The following is a 17,912-nucleotide window of genomic DNA, read 5'->3' on the forward strand; positions in this document are numbered from 1 at the left end:
CTGTTTCTCCTTCAGTATTAGGCAATCAATCAGGCCTAGAGAAAATAGTTCTGCATTCCTCCACAGAAAAAAAAACCCTGTTTTCAAAATTTACCACAAAGTTAGTACATCCCAATTCCAGTTCCAAGGCCTTCTACCCAGAAAAACTCTTAAAATGCACTGAAATTGATGGAATGTTTGTAATTTAAGTTAATCCTTTTACTGGACTGGTGCCCAGTTCTGACTGCATGAATACCCCAGTATTTTCCAATTCTTCCTGTTCCCAGAAAAGAATTATAGCATTATAAATTAGAGACTCAGAAGGCTGTGATATTCCCACATGATTCCGCTGGTCTTTCATCTTATGAGAAAGGACTGGAATATGGCATTACAATCACTAAAGCTAAGCTCTTTTTTTTTTTAATGGAAAAAGGGCATATTTAAAAGAACTTTCTGTAGAAAATAAAGTTTCAAGTCTCCATATTAAATCTTTTTTGATTTATAAAACAATAGAGTACTTCTTTTGCACCAGTGCCATTGTAAATACATGTGTACAACACATCAGTGTTCAGCTCAGTAGTGCACCCAAAAATACTGTCCGTAAGTATCGAGCCCAACCCAGCCTAGCTCTCTCCAAGGCACGCAACACAAAGAAACCTCAGAACTGTTACAGTTTTTTGCCCTAACTGTATACAGACACATACAATTTACTTAAAATAAAATTAAAAAAAAAAAAGTTGTTTGCCCAGGCTGACAATATATGTAATAGTGTCAGCACAGATTTGGGGGCAGCGGGGGGAAGAAGTTTCCACTCTAGAAGACTTAATGCCACCAACATCCAAGTTTGTTGCATGTGAAGAAATGAAATCCTTCACACTGTTAAACAATTAAAAATGTATTTTAATTCTACAAATTTACAAGGAAAACAACAAAACAAAACAAACCCAAGAAAAAAAAACTAAAAATAAAACAGAAACTGTTCCAGGATTGTACTTCAAGTTTTCCTTTGTCAAATTTTGTAATGATCCTTGGCTTTTCAGGTTAATTCCAGTCCTCTAATGGAATGCAGCAGTTACGCTCCACACCCAGCCAAGAGCCTTTGAATCTGTGATGACATTTGACTTTTTCCCTGTGAAACACATCTAGTCTCCCTGATGTGAAGAACAGAACTGGGGCACTCAGAAATCCACTCACATGAACGGTTTTCTTTTCTTTTTTTTTTTTTTCTTTCTCCCCCTTTCATGTTGAGTTTAAAACTTGAGGCTGAAACCAGGTCCTGCAGCAGATGCTCCTTGATTTGTGGTGGTCAGATGAAAACCTGTGTCTTTCAGATCATCATCACCCTGTGAAAACCAATCAAAATTCATTTATCAGTAAGTCTGTGCAGATGTATTTACCTCTCCAACACAAAAATCTAAACAACAACAACAAAAAATAAATCAAAGTATCCTTAGGAGATGAGAAACAAAGGTTTGATTTAGTGGCATCATATAGCTAAGGTCGAAGCAGTGTTATTCATGATCTTTAAACATTGCTATATCAAAAGTTGTCTTTTCTAAAGGCATCTCAGGTGTTTACCTACTTTTGACTGCACATATAAAAGATGAAAAAACAATTTGTGAACACTCTGTATAAATAAGTGTAAACTACATTTATTCAGCATCTGATGAAACACACACTGCATACCCTCCATGTCAATTTTTACACCCTCAAAAAATCAAGCCTGAACAAACTTTTAGGCTACTTCATCTGTTAAATGGGGCACAATAACTGTGCAGTGCCATTTCATCTGTGCTGAGACATGGAAATAATAATAAGAAGTTGATGTGATTAAGGCACCTGAGACTGTAACATGCCATACTTACAAGGGCATCTTTTTCAGCTTTTTTCAAAACAGGCAGCACAATCCCCACAGATAGAAAGAACACCAGCCTTGCCTCTTTGGAAATCTTCTCCAAATATTGGAAAAAGAAGACTGTTTCTATCCACAAGATATGCATAACTTACCAGGCTTTGGATTTTTTTCAAAAATAAATTTGCAGCTTTGAAAGCTTAGTTGAAAGTGTAAAACAATGTACACTTTCAAAAGAAAAATTGTTCTGCACTGTGATAAAACCTGGCATAATTTCTTTCTCAGATTATGTACTGAAATTATGATTCTGTGAATACAACAGTAATTGGACCTCCCCTTTGAGAAGGAACAGAGGGAAATCTGGACTTCCATAGTGTCTATTTCATGCAAGTACAGGTGAGTCTCAGGATCCCAAGTCCCAGGAGGCTAACAAAATGCAGTCCGCATGAACTTTTCCAAAATCAGGATTTGGACATGTCCGAGGACATCAGAAGGCTGTGTCAGTTGCCTCGATCTGCTTACCAACTGACTGTATCCAAGGCCTCCCTCGGGCGGTCGTGGGCTAGTGCCACGTTTTACCCTTTGTTGTTCACTTTTTGCTGGCCAGGTGGGAAACATGGAGGGATCAATAGGAAGGGGAGTCTCTCGGAAATACTCATGCTTCAAACCGTCTTCGGCAGTAATTCTTCTGGCTGGGTAGTATGTCAAAAAGCTGAGAAGAATTTAGGAAGACAATGAAGTAGGAAAGGAGAGAGAGAGAGGGGCAGAAAGAAGAAAAATTTTAGTCCAAAAATTATAAATTCTTCAGAAATGCATTTAGAATTTTCTGATTTTTAACAAAGAATTCTATTAATGGGTATTTTTGCTGACATACGGGCGAACTAACATAGCTAGCTGATTTTAAAAGCATGCTTCCTACATGAGCCTATAATTAATGGAACGGCAGCTGGAACTACATATCAGAGTAGCTTTTGTGGGGATCTGTTTACAGAGGTATAAATTGTTAAGACACCTCAGAACCTGTGGGTAGTCAGATTAGCTCAAAAGGGATCCAGGGTGGTTCAATTAAAATATTTCACAATGCTGCTTTGTTTTTTAGAGAAGACAACTGAGATTATATTGATACACCACAGAATATTGTAATATAGTGTGACTTAACTGTACAGCTTGTAGTTGACTATTTTAAACCTTTCACAATACAGAAAACATGTTTTACTGAACTGCTTATCCTACCAAACAGTATTTGGCCCTGACTATGTAAACACTTATATATCCAAGATTTGTACATGTAATGAGTTCCTCTGACTTATGTTTCTCTGCAAGTTCCTGACCCATATGAATACTAGAATGTTGTCATTCTTACCCAAAATAATGAAGACATAGCCCTGTCATAACCAAATCAATTAAGAAGTATATGACACTGATATGTAGTCATACCCATCTTTATTAAGACAAGTTGTGCTTGGAACTTCTGAAAGATTATCTAACTTCCAATATATTATTCACAACTCATTAAAAAACCTGGAGCAGCATAATTCTTAAAAATTGGAAAGACTGAAAATCTCCCTTTTAAAAAAAAAAAAAAATAAAATTAATTTTTTTTAAATAGAGACAAGTTCTAAGTAAGATCTGAAATGCAATCATTTCCACTACTTCATGTCATGAAATTTAAAGGGAATATTAGGGGAGGGAGGGGAACAAGAATCTCGCAAGCCATTGTCAACCTTTTAAACAAAAATGAATTGGAATGCAATCAGAATGCACCAGTAGAGTCAGTTAAAAGGACTGCCAGAACATCAGATGTGACAGAACTCATGAACTTTGAAAATCTAGGAAAAAAACAAGATTGCTGTTTTCCTAGTTCTTTAGTATGATCTCTAGAATGTACTGCTTTTTTTCCTTTTTTTCAATTGTAATATAATTGTTTTAACAAGATCCATCAGCAGACTGCATGATAGCTGACTCACCACATAATTAAACATGACATGAATGAGCTAAAACTACTACTAAAACGTTTTTCTATTCTTCTAGGATATAGGTGTGCAAGAATAATCTTGGACTGAGGTTTAACAGCAGGTGTTAAGAGCATGGTACGCTGAATAAAGCTGTTGTGAGAGAATGAGGAATAGCATTGCAAGGAATGTCACAGACGAACTTCAAATGCATCAAGCATGTTTTGACAAGGATAAATGCACTGAAATACCATGCTTCGCTACAAGTAATTTTCCACCACTATCATAGCATGTGAACACATTTTCCCAAGGATACCCTAGAAGGTAGCACTTACTTGTTCATCAGATCAAACCCCTGATCAGAGAGGAGTGCTCCAAATCTCTTCCGTAGATTGTTATAGGGATATTCTGTGAATGTCATCTTCTTTACTGCTGGCAGCTCATTGTAACCCGGCCAGATTTTTTCGCTTGGAGTACCCAGATCCTGTAAATTAAAATATCTCCTTAATAAACTCATTCCAGAGTGCAACCCTTCTGCTTATTCATTATGTAGCTATAGGAGTTGGTAAGTATCCAGAGAAAACAGACAAAACACAAATCATGATCTTAGCCTCCTATAAGCATTGTAAAACAAGAATCAGAGTAATGAGCCTTTTATTAAGGCTCAATCTCTGTCAAAGGCATCAAGCACTTTTAATTTCTTACTCTAATGTATCTGCCTCTAAAACCAGTCAGTTAGAATCCAAAGTTGTTAAAAATGTTACCTTAAAAACTTTGTTAATCTGGTCAATTTCTGACTTCCCTGGGAACAGTGGTTTCTGCGTTAACAGCTCTCCAAATATACACCCTACCGACCACATGTCGATCGCCGTTGAATATTCCTGAAAAGAAGGAATATATTATACCTCATAAAATCAGTGAGATACTTTCACTGAGTTATTTGGGGTTTTGTTGTTGTTGTTTTGGTTTGGGGTTTTATTTGTTTGTTTGGGGGGGGGGGGTTGGGGGTTTTTTGTTCGCCTTTTTTTTTTTTTTTTAAAAGATTCTACCACTCCGGACAAAACACACACAATCATTCCAATACCCAAGGCACAGGTCTCAACTGTATTCATTTAAAAGTTAAAATTACTGTGAATTATGAGTAATACCCATATACACAAATACTTCAGGATGAAATGTGGAAGCCTCCACAATGCTGCCCTTCTTTTTCACTCACAAACAGAGCATCACAACTAGCGAAGCATTCTAACTTGCACTCTCTTTCTCTTAGCCCTTATTTTGCCGCAAAATCAATCTCAGGTTATGGGCACAAAAGCTGGTCTCAATGGTACCCCTCTTCTCTTAAACGTAGCCGTTTCTCCTATTACAAAAACATCTTTGAAAGACAGCATAGGGCTTCTTTCACTTCTGCACCCATTTTTTTGGTGGTAGTGCAGTATATTTTTCTGGCATGGTTCTTGTCACTGAAGCCCTAAAGAACCCTACTGATTTTGTCCAGATTTCAATTATGAAACAGGTAATCAGTAGGCAACATTGCCAGAATGTTGCCAGTATCTTGTTCTGCTCTCAGGTGTCACAAATTTTACACTAAGTTAAAAAAAAAAAAAAATCCAGCTGCCTAAGATGACAGTGACAGTTTGCAGCAATGCACGAGAAGTCCAGCAGCACTACCACATCAGCATTCTGTCACCCACCCACCTTTTGTCTGTGGAAGACGGAACCTTTTTAGCTGTGTTAATTAGGAAAAATAACACTGAAGATTCAGCATTTCCACCTCTAAATCAATATAAAGAATCAAGCATACTCATACTTCGTTCATAAATTATAAAATAAAGTTAGTCTGAAGAGTCATTCCTCTAGCAGCCAGAGGAAGAAGGAGAAACATACCTTGGCTCCAAGCAACAACTCTGGAGCCCTGTACCAAAGCGTCACAACCACTGGCGTGTAAGGCTTCAGTGGAGATCCATATTCTCGGGCTAGTCCAAAATCTCCAACCTAAATGAAAATTGGTAATCAGCAATATTTCCAACATTGACCATACCGTTTACTAACAGTGCCAGTACGTGTTGGCCATGTTGGCTACTGCATGGCTTCCAGCCTTCAAAAACAGCCACACAGAATACACTGTTTCTCACGGGCTTTCCTTGTCTTTTTCCACTGAAAGGAAAAAACTTTTTTCCCTTCCTGAGGCCAAGAAAGAGTTCCTGTTATTGATCACCTTGACAGAAAGCTTACATGGCGGGGGGGAAAACAAAACCAAACAACAACAACAGATGCTGACTTCAGCTTTGCAAGCAAGAAAAAAATTCCAAGTCCAGTTTTCCTGAGAAAGGGAAAGGCTTAACAAGAGTAAAGCTGTAAGATGTAAATAATGGCAATATACAATTGGCATCTAAAACTTAGAAGTAAAAATTGAAATGTTACATCCTGATTTTGTTAGTACTGCTTTTCTCTTAGGTTTTTTTAAGAAGTCAGTGAAAGGATAGACAGATTTTTAAAGTGTGCAACTTTTTTTTAAAGACTTTTTCTTTGTAAAGAGAATCTCCATCTCCACGAGTAACTGTACAGTTCAGCACTACTACAGAGATTTATATTCTTTATTAAGCCTCACAATCTCTCAGGTTGAAAGAGCAACCCCAGTTCAAACACTATGATGCTGATACAGAAGAAGTAAATTACACTGTCAGGCATGTAGTATGCTGCATCACCAGGAAAAGAACACTGTTCAGACTTCTAATCATACTATAAAGAATCCAGTATCCACTAGAGCATGCTTGTTACTCACATCCTAACATAAATCTTACAATTGTGGCAAGGCAGTCCCTTCACTTTAATAGTAAAGTTCACTCTGTCGCAACTGTATGTTTTACAATCCACACCTCATACCTCTTAAAGACTAAAGCAAAACATTCTACCCAGCTCTTGACACATCTATAATGCAGTGTAATTCTGCAATACAAGCTTTTTCATAAGTGTGGTATATTTCGCGTAATTCTTACTTTTAAAATGCCTGAATGACTGAGCAACAGGTTGGAAGTTTTCAGGTCTCGGTGAAGTATCCAGTTGTCGTGAAGATGCTTGACTCCTCGCAGTAACTGAATCATCAAGGTTTTCACTTCACCTGAAATGACAAAAAGAAGCCAAATACATTTAAGAATAGAAATTTATCTTTGATTTTTTTTGTTTGGAGAACAGGGAAGGGGGCAGGGGGAAGAAAGGGATGTCAAGTTAAAACCACAGTATTGACTGCACCATAAAAATATGTCACAGGACAAGAGCAGTTAAACCCACAGAGCTGCCAATAAAGCAAAATTAATTTGGATAGCTGGAATGCATCCAAATAATGCTTGGAAATTAACGCCTCTCAAAAACATAGGAAGTGGCCAAAATTAAAACCCAGTGTTCTTTTCCAGTTTAGCACAGGGGAAACTCAACAATTTCACATCTGAACCTCCACTTCACCCTAAGCATGCAAACTGGATTCATCAGCCAAATATCACTATGAATATCAGCACTCCCAGCCTACGATTCTATCTTAACTTGTATCAGTAAAATCAGACCAAACAGAGAAAAAGCAATGATGTCTCTGTTCCAAAGAACACTCATAGGACATTCCAAGGCAATACACGTCACCGTACAAAGCTAGTTCTCTGATGTCAGTACAGCCCAAAGACACTGAGGTTTGTGTTGGACAGTTTTCCAGTTTTGAGACCTATAGGAGACTATGGCAAACAGTACCTGGTAGAAATGGTTGCTTCATTGTTTCCATCAGACTCTTGAGATCGTGTTCTACATAGTTCATTACAATATAGATTTTATCCATATTACTGCCTACAACAATTTCCTAAAACACAGAAACAAATGATGAAAACATGCACACAGTATTTAAAAAGCATGCAAAAATAAATTTTAGAAATTTACTGGCAAGAGGATAAATGGAGCCTGCTATTGGTAAAATCCATAGAAAACTATTTTTCTATGAAAAAAAAAAAAAACCCAGCTCATTTTTGCAAAACATCAGATTATGTAGGGACAAGTAATGTCTGTATAGTTTTATGGGTAGTATACAACTGTTTACAGAAAGCTCATCTACGAATGCTAACATTTTTATAAGGCGTTTTAAAAGCGAAGAAGCAATATTTCAAGAACAAAAATACTTTTGAAATAGAAGATTGTGGCCTTACTCTGACAGTGACAATATTTAGATGTTGTGCTTTCAGAATAGTATTTATTTCTCTCAGAGAAGTAATGGGAAAGCCTTCCTTTTCCTTTTCCATTTTCAGTCGCTTCAGAGCTACAATTTCATCTGCAAAGAAAACAGAATTATTAACTGCAGATTTCCCATCACATACCTAATAAAATACACCTTAAGAGGTCCCCCGGTGTTCTGTCACTAATTTAATTTATATGAATGAAAACCGTTACTCAAGACATTCTGTTGAACCAAAAAGCAGAGTCAGTCTCACATTAGCAAAGTAAAAACAAAAAACCCACCATCAACAACAAAAGATTGCCAAGGTTAAAGAATAAAATCCAAACCAACAATCCAAAAGCTGCATCATGGATTTTAGTGTATTCCAATATAACTCACCTGGAAAGAAACTAAAGAAAAAGTGTATTTAAATCTGAACTCCTCACCATAGTTAGGAAGATAGGACAGCAGACAGAAATGCCTCAAATGCAGTTTACCTCTGTTTAAAGACCCAACTTGAAACCGAGGTGCTATTCAAAACATTACTGAAGTGAATTATTTAAATACATCTGGGTTTTGCATGATATTGTGGAGAACAAGGGTTATGTCAGTCTCAGAGTGGGCCTCAAGATAGAGAAGGAAAAGAAAAACGAGCTCATGGTAGTTGTTCAGTAAACAAATGAACTCAGAGAAACCACGATGCCAGCTGTATACTCCACTCCCCAAAGGAAACCAAATGGTCATATTATTCTAAAATAAACAGAGGAACGAAGGCATCCAGAATTTAAACCCGTCACCAAAATCACAGCTTGTCAGCTGGAACCTGAGAATAACCCTAATTTCTGTCTAGGTCTGCTTCGGAACATAGTTCTCTTCACAAGCTCTCTTCACCGTCTGCCAACTCTATTTAAACTGTGGATATTTAATTTACTATGCTACAGTTCCCCTTGAAAATGACCAGCTTGCTAGAAAGTAATGTATCACTAGTGATGGCAACACTACAGGGAAACCGAGGTCAGAGCCAAAAGAACAGACCGTACCTTGCTGTGCATTATCTTTTTCCAAGAAAAAAAGAAGTGCTGCACTAATATCACTATTTATGTTAAACTATCAAAGCAATATTTCTTTCACTTGAGAAATAACCACGGAAGGGGAACATATAAATGACTTGATGGTTGGCTCTTATGCCATTCCTAGGAAATGCAGTAATTTCTTCAAGACGCTTGCCATTACAAACCAGATAAGCAAAAAGATTCAGTTTTAAAAATATAAATCCACTTCTATACACAAGAATTGTTTTTTTGAGAGGGAGCTTAAAAAGAGTGAAATTTCTTTCTACAACAAAATACTGCAGTATATACTCGCTGCACACCAACCGCTGCGTTATGAATTCTCCAGTCGGTAGCTGTGCTTACAGTGACGCCTGGTGGAACACTTATATCCAATTTTGAAAACTTCCAACCTGGTAACTACAGCAGATCTCAAGCCAGAAATAACTGCCTTTCGAGCCAGAAACTGAAATCGTGTGAATTGTTCTACACCATCATGGCTAATATAGAGATTACTTCTGAACTGAAAGAACTGCAAGTCAAGCCCTTATGTCAAAGTCCACATCCTATTAAAAAGTATAGATTATTCTTGATAAAGAAGAAAGCATTTTAGACAGAATTTGTTCATCAGTGAAAAATGCAGAACCATAATTTGCATACAGCTGCAGCCCTAGATACCATGAAGATAATAACTGGAGACCACTTATACTAACCAGTCTTCTTGTCTTTTGCTCTGTACACTACACCGTATGTTCCTTCTTCAATCCTGTTCAAACACTGAAATTCCTCCACACTACGACATCCCTGAAAAAAAAGACAGATGGACAACACTTACTCCTCCAGCACCTGGGGGAAGGTTTTGCTTGGTTTTTTTAAGAAGACATAAGGTAAACTTCAGCAATGTCACAGGAATAGTTAAAATTTACCAAGAGAATTCAACAATATGGCTATGCCATGTGAGAAAGGTATCTTTGGGGTTTATTTCTACTTGGATCTCTAAAGGAATCCTGGACAGAGTCTGTGTTTTAGTAGCTTAACTAAATTATTTCATTAACTCTTCACTCATTCACTTTTGCACAGAATAAACTGAAATTTCTGCCACAATGGCAAAAGAGGCAACTCAGCGCCTTAGACTGACACCTTTCCCATAGTTCAATTAATAAAGACATGCTTTCTCTTTGTATTTCTACACTTCGCTGTTCGCCAGAAAAAGAATAACCACCCATCAGTTTCTGCTCACATTAACAGAACTCTTCTCTCACAAGTATCTATTTTGAGATAGCAATACCAAGATATCAGAGTATCAAATGTATTATTACATTCTTATCTACATCTAAAAGAGTAATCTCATTTTTGCTCCATGCACATTTTTTCCTTGTCAAAAAAAGACAGCAGAATTTCATACAGAAATGTGTATTTTGTGATGTTGAGTCAGCAAGGCATATTCTGCCCACAAACAATCTCATGCACAAATATGTGTTTATGATGTTAACAAAGCAGCTAGGGAAATCCATTTGCCTATGATATTCTCAAGCAGCCTTTAAGTGATCCTCTACCTGAAGCGCAGGAAGATACTTAGGAAGCTCTTGTTTCAGTTCAATGGGCGAGGAAGCTGGTGAGTCAGGAATATAGTCTCCTTCTGTCATTGCATTGGAATGAGGGGTACCCTCCCCTACTTCCTCCTCTTCTACTTCACTTCCTATCTCGGTAAAACCTCGACTCTGTAACTTTAAAAGTCAGAATCAGTCGTGGAAAGAGGAAGCCGTTTGGAACAATTAAGTTCAGCTTTAGACAAATAAGGGTAGCGAAGCACTGATCACTATACATGAGATAAGTCTGCAACTTACGCAACTTAAGTTACTGCAACAGTAAAGATCAATCAGAAGCCTAGTTTCTCCTCTTTGCAGAGATAATGGTTTCAAGAACAAGTCATGTACATACAATTTCCAGCATTAAATAGAGCAGGTCACAAAAATAAATCTTTACCCTAACAGAGTGAGAGAGAAAACTGACCCAGTATATCTCATTCTGATTGTAAAGCTTTTTTGATGAGAGGACAGGACAAGAGACCCAAAATGAAAAAGAAGGAAGCATTAGCTCATTAGACTAGGATCTGATTTCCTCTAAACATAGACCTTGGAACAGATTTCAAGGAATTTCTGATTCTGACATGAGAATGGCCCCAAAATGCCAACTATGTGATGCTCTAGAATGATGGCAAAACTGCAACAAGAAATACATTTTAAATATTTAAATCTATTGTAGAAATAGATTTATTTGGCTGCAAAAATTCAGCCAAACACTTATTTAAATATTCAGTATTTGCATTGTACCAACTGGGATGTGGTTTCCATTCTCCCGTTCCTCCTCTTCACTCATTTCTTCCTCGCTCACCTCTTCTGCAAAACAGAATCAAGTGCAACTGAATGAATTCAACACTTCTGTAGTTCCTTGTAAGGCAGATCACTATTGAAATGCTTTTCTAATTTGCCAGGCTGCCTTCTTGTATTTTACCACCCCCCAAATAAGTGCAGAACTGTTCTCTACAGAATATTTGTTACGTTACAAAATTACTCGAACTGTTAGCCTTACACCATTTAGGAAGACAAAAATGGCTTTCAGTTTTCTAATCTGGCTTCTTAGACGAATAATTGGTATTACCTCTATATAAAAGGATAGAATATGACTTGTACTTGTTTTTTTTCTTTTTAGTTATCTTGACCTGTGAGGTCTCAGCCTATCCTAGACTAAGAGAAAAGGAAAATGTTCAAATAAAACAACACAGAATGAGAAACAAAGAAAATCATAACACACCATTCTAGGACCTGCTTTATGTTACTCACCAGCTGACTGCTCAGACACTTCCTCAGAATTGCTTCCCGTTTCCTCCTCCTCCTCCTCTTCCTCTCCCTCTTCCTCAGAACCCTCACTGCTAGACTCTTCTTCCTCTTCTTCCGAGCCTGATCCCGATTCTGTTCAGGAATAATCAAACACATAACTAAGTTGGCACACAGTTCAACAACAGTGTTTCCTCAACAGACAACTGTACAATTAATTACATGTACGAGATTGCATTTAATCACCTGATGAAGACTCTGCCGAGCTGGTTTTTCTCTCACTGTCACTGATGTCTTGCAAGTCTGAAAGAGGATCTCTCTCTTCTGGTTTCTCTTCTTTTACTGTTGAGACCGTAAAAATTAAAAACAGGGTGCTGACTGAATGTCACTTTTACTTGTAAGACTCTGAATACTCAGATAACTGCTTTACTTTCTTTGGCCATTAAATTGGTGCTGAACATTCTGTATTGGAAACACAGAACGCTCAAAAAAAAAATTCACACTCTGCTCAAAAGACAAACAGCTTTTCTGAAGTGCAGTGGTGCAGGATCAACAGCCAAAAGTCTGGAATAGTGACTGTTTGTTTTTTAAACACGATATATGCCTAAGCCGCTCTAAGTATAACTAAAAAAAAGAAAGTAACATGATAACGAGTATCACCATGACACAGTCTCACTAATGTGTGTACATACAGCGCTTGCTATCAGTGCTTACTATTCTAATGCAGTCCCTCCGCACCACCATGAAATAGCACGTGCAAATAACTGTTGATCGATTAGACAGTAGCTTCAAAGGACTTACTGCCTGCCTCCACCTGGAATTTCAGCTGATTACATTCTGCAATCAGCTTACTTGAAATAGTTACACTTATTTTTAGAGCTACACACATTACAAAGCAGACACAGAGCTTTTCTTCTTTAACCAAAGACACTTTTATGTCAATTGTGCAAGTTCTCTACTCACAGTTAGGACTTTCTAGGCACAGGAAGGACAATTTTCTGGCTTAGAAAACAAATTTCACCATCTAACCAGAATACTGCCTTAAGCATTTATTTTCTTCTACAAGATGACAATATCAGTGATGCTTAAACTATACTGATCCCTGTAAAGTAACTTTTTAAGGTAGCTTAGTTCCTAACAACAAATCCAACTGGAGCTAGGGTAAACAATCCCTTTTTAATCTGCAAGGGAATTAAACTACAAAATTTAAAAAATTCAGTCAGCTGCTTCTTTCACCATTGAATGAAGTAACTCTGAAACTTTTAAAATTACTACTCCTACTACTAAAAAGGAAAGATTCATTCAATTTGTCACTCGCACAATTACCAGCAAAAACAGCATTGCTTTAGAAAACAGTACATATGTACATATTCATGAATATTCCAGGGTTATACCACCATGACTGAAGTGGACAATACTTTCAATACAGTACCAGGGATATACGTTTACTACTAAAAATTAAGCACTACCCCAGAACAGCTCCTCCTAGCCCCCAGGCAAAGACATTATAAAGTGGCAAATGCTACCTGGTTTCCTGCTATCTCCTTGCTCAAGCTTGTCTCTTTGCTGTCGTAATGGGCTGCGACTCCAGGGTCTCATTTTTACTTTGTCTCCATATTCTTCCCTCACTGTTCTATGGTGTGCAGAAACTAGTGAAAACAAAACCGGAAGAAACTGTTACATCTCCCTGCCTTAATTAGAATACTTCTGTCTGCCACAACCACCTGCTTTGCATACTTTTCGTTTTTTCTTACAAACTAGAGAGTAACAGGGAGGAGTGGAAGTGGAACCTAACTATATCTAAGAGAATAAAGGACTATGATTTACCTCATGCACAATAAAATACGGGTTTGTACTACTTAGAGAAAGGTGCTGCCATACTTAGGAAACAAAAGTGAGATACCTTATAGACATTAAATGCCCTGAAACTAAGGCATTAATGCCAGAGAGAGAAGTGGACAGACCAGGAAGTCACATAAAAGAATAAAAACAGCTAAGGGTTAGAAGGAGCTGACAGAACATTTAGAGCAATAAAAATAACTAAAATTAACGGCTAGGTAGATTGAACAATATCAGTGTAAATACCAAGCACAAAAAGGAGCTGTTCGGTATGAGCTGAACTAGAAAGAATGGCAATAAATACGGCTGCTTCTGCTACTCTTGAACAATCTTTGTCACTTGATCACAGTAACGGGCTCTCATTTTTACCTCTGAAAGCTGGGACAAACAGAGATCCTTTAACCAAAAATGATCTGAACTTAGATTGCAAGTATCTGATATGCTATGCACAGTGAGGGTTCATGTGTAGTTAATTTAAATTGCTCAGTTATCAGATCTTCCCCACTTGACTCCCACTACAGCCTTTTTCATGGTTGAAGTACTTACATGATGTCTCTCCCTCCCCTTGCAATTTATTTCCCTAAATCCTTAAAACACTTCATTTTGAGACTTCAACCTCTATCAAGTTGGGTTAGACTCAGCCAAAGAGTTCAGAAGTGACCAGGATCATGACGGATACACACACACACGCACACACACACAGAGACAATGTCAATTACATAAATTTTGTTTCTATAGGAAACCAGAGTAACACAGAAAGGCAAAGAAAGACTTACTGACTAACCAATATGCCATAATATTTAAGGCATATGACATCGTTTTATTTCCCTATGTAGAACGTAATAGGTTTCCCCCCTCCCCGCCAGGTAGAAGCCTTCCCCCACCCCCCCTTTTTCTTTTTTTTAAATTCTGGCATTGACCTAAGTAAAAAATGCTTTCTATACCTCCATTCCACCTCTGTGTCAGAAGATAGTAAGCCCAAACAACATTTATACAGAGATTTATACCTTCTCTTCTAGCTTCCCGTTCCTTACGTCTTTCTTCAGCTCGCCTTTCTCGTTCTTTTTGCTCCCTTTGTTCTTTTTGCTGCTCTCTGATTTTTCTCTCTCGTTCTCGCTCAAGTTGCTCCAGACGATCTCTAGGAAAAAAAAAATGTTTGTTACATTACCGTTCACTACAAATTCAGCGTATGAAGTAAAGGAAAACTGTTTTTCTATAACAAACGACAGAGCCATTCAATTTCATTAGCAACAATACCACTGATTGCATATCAGTCAAAACAGACATAGCTTTTCAGCTGATCCTTTAAAAACAGTGTTTCAAAGAAAAAGACCATGCACTCTCAAACACATGAGCTTCTGCACCCTTATCAGGATTTAAACAGAAATTAAGCAAGTTCAGTTAATAAATCCCCTGATACTATGCAAAACTGGTTTGTGCTTTTTTTCATTATAGTAAAACACTGGCAATGAATTCACCTAGAAATATCTGTTGTAGTGAAGTCACTTACAAAGGTAATTAAAGTCAAGAACACATTTTCATTAGACAACACATTCACAGGAACGTGGCACTGGCATCAGACCTTACAAGTTTTTGCTCTGAATTTTTTTGTCAATGAAACAATGAAAGGTTAGAGATAGATTTAGAGGAGGAAGCTGTTCATCTCTTTGTTCATTTGTCATAGGGGAGGGAGGGATGGATGTACCTCTCCCTCCTGGAATGCTCCCTTGCCATTTCTCTCCGTTTCTGTCTTTCCCATTCACGACGGGCTTTATCCTGCTCTTCTCTATGTCTCTTCCTACGCTCATGTTCCCGTTCTTTCTCTTTCACTCTGGCATGTTTCCCTAAACAAATAAAAATGAATTTTGGAGTGTTACTATTCAAAATATTTAGCGCTCCTATTTTTAAAAAGCAAAACTAGAAAGGATGAAACTTATGGTAATCTATTTTTATGTTGTCTGTATTTTCTTAATGGAAAAATCCTGATCTGAAAGGGTGTTGGAAAATTAAAAGATCTTGCACAAATGCTTGCATTAAAAACAGAAAAAGGCTGTTAGTAACAGGAATACAACATGAATGTTTCTGGAAAGGATATTTTTTCCTTTACAGTCAGGTACAAAGATCAGCCCACTCACTCAGTGAAGCCAGAAAGAAGCTTAACAGACTTCAAAGAGTAAAAGTAGACTCTATGTCCTTGTCGCAAAGTGATTACTGTCCTCTCAAGCACATATATACCCCTGTCATTCTCATAAGGGCATTAAACATAAAGAAATAATACAAGTTTAAATTCCTTTGTCTTATCCACCTGACATGTTTTCTTTAGTTTCTAGTTATTCTTATTTACTTCTACACAATGCCTGTTTGGCTTCACCTTGGGAAGCTACCAGAAATGTTATCCAAATGTAGTACTAACAACCTTCTGCTGAATGACTACGATGTCTACGTTTCTCTTTCCTCTTCTCATCTTTTCTATGGTGGGTTTTTTCTTTCCGTGACATTTGCTGTGGTGGTTTTATAGCCAAGGAATCATCTTCTTCTCCTCTAAAATACAAGACAAAATAATAAATTCAGGAAGGTTACATGTACTGTCAAACAGACCGTGCGTTACTTCCTTTTTTCTCCGTTTTGAAAAAAATGCATTTTTTCTTATTTTATTTATATTAAAGTCCATTTCCATAATACCCCTGAACCAAGGCATTAACAGTAACTTACAGAAAATCAGCCACATAGACGACAAGTAAAGCTATTATTATACGCGCACTTTTAAGACACAAGCGAACAGAGGATGAATTAAGCACTGAAGAGAACTCAGCAGGCTTGCTTTAACTGCATCACAAGCGAAATATTTTATTACTAGGTAGTGGCCAAAATTAGACCACAATACTCTGTAGAGCCTTAATCAGTACTTCAAAGTGATACCCTGGCACGTTCTGCGAACAGGAGGCAAGATGGCACGTTTGCACGCTAAAGAAGTTAAACTTTTCCCCTTCAGATATTTTTAAAGCCTCTTCTCAGTACTTCTAAAGGTTAATTTCAGTACCTGTTCCTGAGGTAACAAGGTTATTCTCTTGTTCTTACCTGTCTTCCATAGAGTCTTCCCTCCTGTAAGGTGAATTTCTGATTGTTATTTCCATGCGATGATCTCTCAACTCCCCCTCTTCAAGAGAATCCCGCTTTGAATCCCTATCATCTGACTGTGATAGAAACGCAAGAAAGGGAAAAAAAAAAAGCAATTAATTTTTATGTCACAAAATGAAAAAATTTTAATAGTACTCAACTCTTCTATTCCTGACTCAAAAGCCATCCTTAACTGGTCACACCAGTAAAGTGTACTAACTTATGAAGCAGAGATTTCATAGTTGAAAGCAGCCAAATACAGTCTGATTGCAATTACAGCTGAACTTCTGTAAATTCAATGTAATTAGACAAAATTAAAAAACTATTAAGGAGGATTGCATTAACTATTGTGCGTTTTTTTCCAAAAGAATGTTATTTTGTACATAATTGTGCAAAACCAAATAGTAACATAAAAGTTATTCATGAACAATTATTTAAAACCATTCTTCTATAAAATCTTTGAAAGGTTTTTACTCGAACTGCTACTTCCAGTTAATCATATCAATTTCTTTACCTTTTCTAACCAACAACTATGAACCAAAGCACAGTATACAACAAGGCCAATGAGATCTTAGCAAAGCATCAGTTTTTTGTCAAACTTTGGAATTAGAGATCACACACGAAGCATGCGTAAGAGCACAGAGGAATTCCGCTGACAGGGCAAGAAGCCTTGTTCTCATCAGAAAATGAGGATAAAGGCACTAAAGCTCCTCAGGTTTCATTAGAAATGCTTGTATACCAAAGGATAGCTTACATTTTTCATACGTTTTATCTCTGCCTTCTCTTCTTGCTCCTTCCTTCGTTTTTTTTCCTGAAGAATTTCATCTAAAGTTTTCACCTTCCAAGAATCCTTTTCATCACCCATTTGAGTTAAAAAAAAAAACTCTGAAAAAGAACACGATGTTAATGAAACCTACACAACCTACAGTCCAACGCAGCTATGTCTATTTTACACTGACTTTTTATAAGAGAACACTTAATATATCATCTTCAAGCAAAGTCAAGGTGGACTTGACTTATGCTGAACCAGAAAAGTCCGGTTTAGACCCAGAAGCACACGCAGTCTTTGCTACCTGTTCTAGTAAAACGAAAGCA

The 17,912-nt window shown here is 37.3% G+C and overlaps 1 protein-coding gene across 1 annotated transcript; it reads right to left on the reverse strand.

Annotated features, from left to right (window-relative positions):
• Positions 1-856: 856 nt before the first annotated feature.
• Positions 857-17,711, reverse strand: LOC104076171 (cyclin-dependent kinase 11B-like). Its single transcript, XM_009576941.1, is given in 20 exon segments — positions 857-1,322; positions 2,354-2,543; positions 4,119-4,267; positions 4,548-4,664; positions 5,671-5,778; positions 6,783-6,904; positions 7,522-7,627; positions 7,968-8,089; positions 9,738-9,828; positions 10,581-10,725; positions 10,727-10,751; positions 11,358-11,423; positions 11,868-11,996; positions 12,108-12,203; positions 13,388-13,510; positions 14,708-14,838; positions 15,406-15,544; positions 16,117-16,241; positions 16,779-16,894; positions 17,572-17,711. Coding segments are annotated over 20 exon segments (2,304 nt in total). The 5' UTR covers positions 17,683-17,711; the 3' UTR covers positions 857-1,229.
• Between the last annotated feature and the right edge of the window lie 201 nt (positions 17,712-17,912).

This window comes from Fulmarus glacialis, unplaced genomic scaffold (assembly GCF_000690835.1).
Source record: "Fulmarus glacialis isolate BGI_N327 unplaced genomic scaffold, ASM69083v1 scaffold5114, whole genome shotgun sequence".
Taxonomy (NCBI): Eukaryota; Metazoa; Chordata; class Aves; order Procellariiformes; family Procellariidae; genus Fulmarus; species Fulmarus glacialis.